Source organism: Dinoponera quadriceps, unplaced genomic scaffold (assembly GCF_001313825.1).
Source record: "Dinoponera quadriceps isolate SergipeBrazil2010 unplaced genomic scaffold, ASM131382v1 scaffold3324, whole genome shotgun sequence".
NCBI classification, from domain to species: Eukaryota; Metazoa; Arthropoda; class Insecta; order Hymenoptera; family Formicidae; genus Dinoponera; species Dinoponera quadriceps.
This window is the reverse complement of record NW_014557953.1, coordinates 52,825-58,824: the sequence shown is the minus strand read 5'-3', so window position 1 is coordinate 58,824 and position 6,000 is coordinate 52,825. Positions and strand designations below refer to the sequence as shown.

The 6,000-nt window shown below is 51.9% G+C and overlaps 1 protein-coding gene across 1 annotated transcript in view; it reads right to left on the bottom strand.

Annotated features, from left to right (window-relative positions):
• Nucleotides 1-5,364, bottom strand: part of LOC106749545 (neuronal PAS domain-containing protein 4) — a gene marked incomplete at its 5' end in the record, with an annotated part of 7,346 nt that extends 1,982 nt beyond the window's left edge. Inside the window, 8 exons of the mRNA XM_014629123.1 lie at nucleotides 19-887; nucleotides 1,041-1,194; nucleotides 1,367-1,473; nucleotides 1,560-1,744; nucleotides 1,843-2,019; nucleotides 2,149-2,238; nucleotides 2,365-2,426; nucleotides 5,181-5,364. Coding sequence (XP_014484609.1) covers nucleotides 19-887; nucleotides 1,041-1,194; nucleotides 1,367-1,473; nucleotides 1,560-1,744; nucleotides 1,843-2,019; nucleotides 2,149-2,238; nucleotides 2,365-2,426; nucleotides 5,181-5,364 — 1,828 coding nt within the window. The remainder of the gene's footprint in view (nucleotides 1-18; nucleotides 888-1,040; nucleotides 1,195-1,366; nucleotides 1,474-1,559; nucleotides 1,745-1,842; nucleotides 2,020-2,148; nucleotides 2,239-2,364; nucleotides 2,427-5,180) is intronic.
• Nucleotides 5,365-6,000: the final 636 nt, after the last annotated feature.

Genomic DNA, 6,000 nt, shown 5'->3' with positions numbered 1-6,000 from the left:
CGGCGGTGGCGGCCGTGCTGCGGAAGGTGATCTTCAGGTTGGGCACGTGCTGCTCGCCGGCCCAGTCGAAATTGAAGATCGGCGCGTCCGAGTGCAGCTCCGAGTCGGGTGTGTTGACCGGCGTGGTGGGTGTGGTGATGTACGGGCTCAGCTCCTGGTGCACCACGTCCGGCACCCTCTGCAGCGCGTCCGACCACGCCGGACTGGCGCCCCAGCTCTCCAAGGTCGCGCTCTCGGACGGTTCGGCGGTCGAGCCGCCAGCAGCGGCGGTGGTGCCCTGGCCAGAGGGTGACGGCGCGACGAGCGTCTTCGAGGCCGGCCGTTTGTGCAGCAACAGGCTGCTACGCTCGGGACAGCAGTAGTCCCGATCGAGATCGGTAAGGTAGTACTTGTTACTCGGCGACAGCATGTCTGCACTGCTCGCGTACTGGCCGTGGCACTGCACGAACTTGGCTCGGTAACCGGCCAAGTGCAGCGAGCTCTTGTGATATTGCTTGTGGTACCTCACCGGGTCGTCCAAAGTGTGCTGCTGCTGGTGCACCGCACCGTGCACAGCTCGGTTTGACACCTCGTGCTGCTGCTCCACGCCGCTTATCGACATGTCCACCGGCTCTGCGTCGTCCCGCAACAACAGTCGTCTACTGGGATAGTCCATCGCTTGTGCAGTCTTGGCGTCCGTCTCAGTGTGGTCTGCGCGTAGCGACGGAGAGTGCTGGGCGTCGTGAGGATACGTGGCGCGGACATAGTCCTGCGGCTGATTGCTACCGGCGGACGGGTACAGGCCAGTGCGACCTTGACCCCCGGGACAGAGTCCGTAGGTGAACTTGGTCTGGGAGGAGTACTGATACAGCCACGAACTCGAGCGCATCACCTCCGCCTCCTTGTCGCTGCAACAGTTACGTTCGTATGTGTGTGTGTGCACGCGTGACGAGACGCGCTGATCGGAAATGAAGTTCGTTTCAGGACTGAGAAACTCGACTGTAGTCGGATCTCTCTCTCTCTCTCTCTCTCTGATTTAACGTGTCAGCGATGAAACGTACGTGAGAACTTGATTCGTGCAAACGATAATGGGATGCTGACACTCGTCGGAGGTGTCCTTGACCTGCAGCACACAGTGGACCCAGAACCACCTACCGGAGCGACTCTGTAGCCTCAGCAAGGCGGTCGTGGAGCGTTCCTGATCGGACTGGATGACTGAAATTGGAGGGCGGGGCGGGGGATATTTCAATGAGACAATAGAAGAGGGTCTTTTTCCGAAGTATCGTCGCTGCGAACTTCGCTCGTGGAAGAATCACGCGAGAATCAGATCGCACGGTAAGCGGATTGTCCAATCGGCGAAGGGACTCTTCACGATGAAGACACTTACCGGTCTGATGTTTGCAGTAAGCCGTCCTTATGGAGTCCCAGTGAAGCATGTTATACCAGGACACGTTGACCAGCTCGGCGCGACTGTACTCCAGGTGACTTTCCGCGCTGCAAACAGAGATTTCCATTTACCAAGGATAAGAGGAAATCATCTGTCGGGAAAAACGGGTCCTTGATATCGCTCGAGACGTTACGTTTTGTCGATATGCAGATACTTCATGTCCATCGAGTGGATCGTGGTGAAGATGTTCGTCGCGCCCTGGACGATGCTCTCGCGAGTCTCCGGCAAGACCACTGGTGTGCAGGAGGCCAGGAATACGAACTCGTTGCGGTTGCAGACGGGAACGAACGGCAGGAAGTGACCCTCTACGAGGACCACCTGCGAACAGAGAAAACGCGGAGGATGTGACGGATGTGCGAGGGGCAGGACGGATCATCGTCGCCGGAGAGAACAATCGGCAGTTACGCTTTAATCACCTTCTGGTCCCCGAAGCGCAATTGCCGGCGGGAATTTCTCGACACGTTGATGCGACAGAGAAACAGCCGCCTATCGCTGGGAACCGGACTGTTCCTCGACAACTGATTCTGCACCACCATGTGATCCTGCTTATCGATCACGTCGTACACGCTGTCCCCGTGAATGAGTAAGTCCTCCTGAAAATCTTTCACCTTATCACGACTTGTTTGCGGGTGGTACGCATATGCGGCATCGGTTTCGTTTCCTAGTCGCGGTACCGTCGCTATCATTCGGCCGCAATTACGCTATTAACGAAATTACTTTACCATGGAATGTCCGAGATAGTCCGCCGCGTTTTCTGATATGTATAACAATTTCCCTTGCTGCGTCATCATCATGATGAAGCCGGACATCGCCTAGAAAATATCGTCGAATTGTATCTCGAGAATTCGCCGTGAATGAGATGACGAGTGCGCAACGTAATGGAATGAAAATAATACCAAAGTAATCGACGCATAAGTGAAAAATGTGAAAATAATTACTTTCGAAAAGCCTATATTGGGTGTCGGAATATTCGAGGACTCGGACGGGCAGTTTTTCAATGCTGAAACGGAAAAAAACAAGGATCAACGTATCGGAAAAAGGAAAAACGTGTTCTGTGTAAAGAGAAAGAGAAGAGTGAATCGAATGTACATTTCGTTGTTTGTAACATTCGTCGGAAGAAACTATATTATATATGTCGACTGTACATCAGCGAGAAAAGCCAAAGGAAAAAAAAGAGAAGTAAATCGCTGTCAATAAGTATTGCAATGTAGGTTTACTGCCGGCATGAGTGTGATAGGCGGGCTGTCGTTATTACTATTTCCATTTTACGCAAGGTGAGAAACGCGCGAATGCACTCGATAAGTTCGTGAGTCTATCGCGGTCGTAAAAAAAGCTGTTTTCAGCCGCATTCGCGATCGATATCCTGGAAATATGCGCGAAAATTCGAGAGAGCGTGCGATGAAAGCGGACGGGGAAAAGGGTAATAGAGAAAAATAGAGCAACGAGCATCTGGGAAGCGCTATCAATCCCGGATCGAAATTGACTTCCATCGACGTTGATTCAATTTAATTTCTCTTTCATTTAATCCGATCGCTCCTATGACTTTCCATCTTTTTTTCGCGACCAAAACACCCTGTATCGATTCCTCGTTCCTTGTGCGCTATTCTTATGCTTCATCGTCTCTCGGGGCCTTAATCGCGCTCGGGGCACGCGCGGTGGGCCCTTCAACGTATCGAGAAGAGAGATGCCCATTTCAATCTCGTGCTTTTTCGCGCGATCGCCCGCGCACTCGCCACCCTGCTCTCTCGGAGGGTTCCCCGAAAAAGTAAAGGGAAAAAGATGTGCATAGCGAGTGAAAGAGAGAAGGGGAGAAGGAGGGAGAAAAAGAAGAAGAGAGAGAGGGAGAGAGAAGGGTGGGGGGAGAGAGAAAGAGTGAGAAAGAGAGGAAGAAAGAGGGGGAGAGGGGTAAGGAAAAATGCGTATGCTAATGCAGCACGGCAGCGTTTACTAACGGCGCTACATGGGACTACAGTACCCGATACCGCGAGACAATGAGCGCGAGAGAGAGAATATGAGAGAGACGGATAGAGAATAGGGGGAAGGATGGGGGCAAAGGTAGGAGGAGAGAGGAGAAGAGGAACGCGAGAGGAAGGGAGGCTGAGGCGGGCTGCGAGAAAAGGAACGACAGAGAGAGAGAGAAAGAGAGAGACGCGTTGCGGCGGAGGGAGGAGGGGGAGTGTGGGTTACAGGAGCGTGAGAGTGTTGTTGCAAAGGCCGACAGGTCAGCGGATCACCCGGAACTCGCGCTTAGACTCCGCTGAGTTTGAACGCGCGCCGATCTTGCCTTCTTGCATCGTTTCGCTTTGCTTTGCGCTCGGGCTCGCTACGTCTCTCCTCTCCTATCTTCTCTTCTTACCTCTCTTCTTTCTCTCCTCTCCTCTCCTGTCAACTCTTTCTCCTTTCCATCTCTCTCTCTTTCTTCGAGTCTCTCTCGCTGGTTCTCCGCTGTCTCTCCCTACGTCTACGAGAAGCTTTCAGCCGGGTTACCCGACGGACTCCCGGTCGAATAGAAATTCTCCTCCGCGCTGTTTGAGCGGCTCGTCAGCCGATTACGAGAACGCGACGAGGGATTGATGAACGTGCACGAAAAGCGCGGAAAAGAGCGACGACAGGTTCTCCGAAATCAACGTCGGGGCGGGGGAAGGGGGCCGATTTTGATCGATGACGTGAGGGTGACCAGCTGATCCTTCGATCGAGAGAATACATCGCGAATGCATATTTCATGCATTGATCTTCCCTGATCGTTTATTAATAAATAATTCTCTATCGTGGGATTTTTCAGGAAACTTCCTGGTGATAACGACGTATTCTTTGTCACCACGTCACGAACTTTCCTATGAAACTTTTGCTCTTTCATCACCATTTTAATTATCCTTAATATGATTCTTCACGATAAATAAGTAGATATTGTTATTAACAATAACTATAACATTCCGCCGTATTCCGTATTTTTTATTCGACTTTTTCCAGCTGGTCCGCATTTCCAAGATATCGTTCGATATATCGAGTACAAAAGTAACAGAAGAAGAAAGATTTTTAGGTATTGCGAAGGCAATTGATATAATTCTAGTATGAGAATACGAGGGAACGATTTGGCTATTCGGCGTGCTTCATGCCACGCTCTATACAATGTGGCTCGATCATTACGGACAACTGGTACGGTACGTTGAGTACCACAACGTGCATTCTGAAATATCAGAGTACAGACGCGGGGAATTGCATAGCACGCTCGCTTGCCGGCATTGAAGTCTCGGCCGATGGATATGAATTATTGTAAAGATATAGTAATCGCGATACCGATATATCGACTCGCTTTATCACCTATTTCCATCCTCATTTTATGGAGTAACAAGTCGGATGCAATGTAACTCACATGTATATCGTGTATCACCTGTTGGAGAGGGTCGATATTAAAATAAAAACGCGTTCTAATACAACGCGTCAAACTCGCGTCGAGCGATTCGAGAATCCTCGATCGTATGGTCGCAGAATCATTTTCAGATTCGACCCTAGCGTCTGATGAGCTAAAATTACAAATCCCACGCAACATGTTCCTTCATTGAAAAATTGGGAAACTCGGGAAAATTCAGGAACATCTCTCCTCGTCAATGTTTCAAGTCGCATCTTCGCGCGACTTCGTTTCTTTGCGGAAGCTTGCCGAGCTTCCGCCGCGCGGACGAGAGGTCCTCCCGCAATCGCGACGTGCGAGAAAGCTCGAGAGAAGGCACGTGCAAAAGATTCGCCGTTCGTGTACCTTGCTGAAAGTAGTTGGCTTTTCGCAGAAACACGCAGACCAAGGCCATAAGCTGCAGCTGGGAAAGCCTCTGGCGCGTCGAGGGCGGTAACGGCAGCAAATCACGTAGATTCGCGATTTCGGCGTTTATCAGGTCCCTTCGAAGTTTGCTGGCGCCTTTCGTCGACTTGCTCGCATCTATCCTTCAAGCACACGCTGACGTTACCTGACGTGTTGTGCTGCACGCGCGCGTGCAACACGTGCGTGCCATACGACGACGCAACGCAACGTCGCCGTGACGAGACCGTTTGGCAACATCCACACTATCTGTCCACACTTGAACATCTCGAGACGAACTCGCTGTCCCCCCCCCCCCTGTACTTGAGCGAGAATCATACCGGATTGTCCGGAAATTCCACCCCGCTGCGACTCCGCGTGTCGGCGAACTCACCCCCGCGGGATGAACACTATTGACCGATTGATTCGCCGTTTAATTCAATTTCTCGAATCATTAACATCATTCTTGTCGACCGCAGATTGTCCCGAGGCCGATCTCGAGGTATCCCGCTGGTTTACCTAACGCGACACACCGTATAATCTCGGGACGGGTGGTCCTCGCCGAAGTACCGGGGCGACAGCTTCACGACGACGGCGAAGTGGACGACGACGACGACGTTGGTGCCGCCGCCGTAACTTACCGATTGAACATATTTCGGTTGCCAGGAGGACATCAGTGGTCGATTACCGAGGTGGACAACGAGCGGGACATCCGGGTCGGCAGGTTCTCGCGAAACTGCGGCTACGATCTAACATCCGGGTCATAACGCGCTACTACACTGAA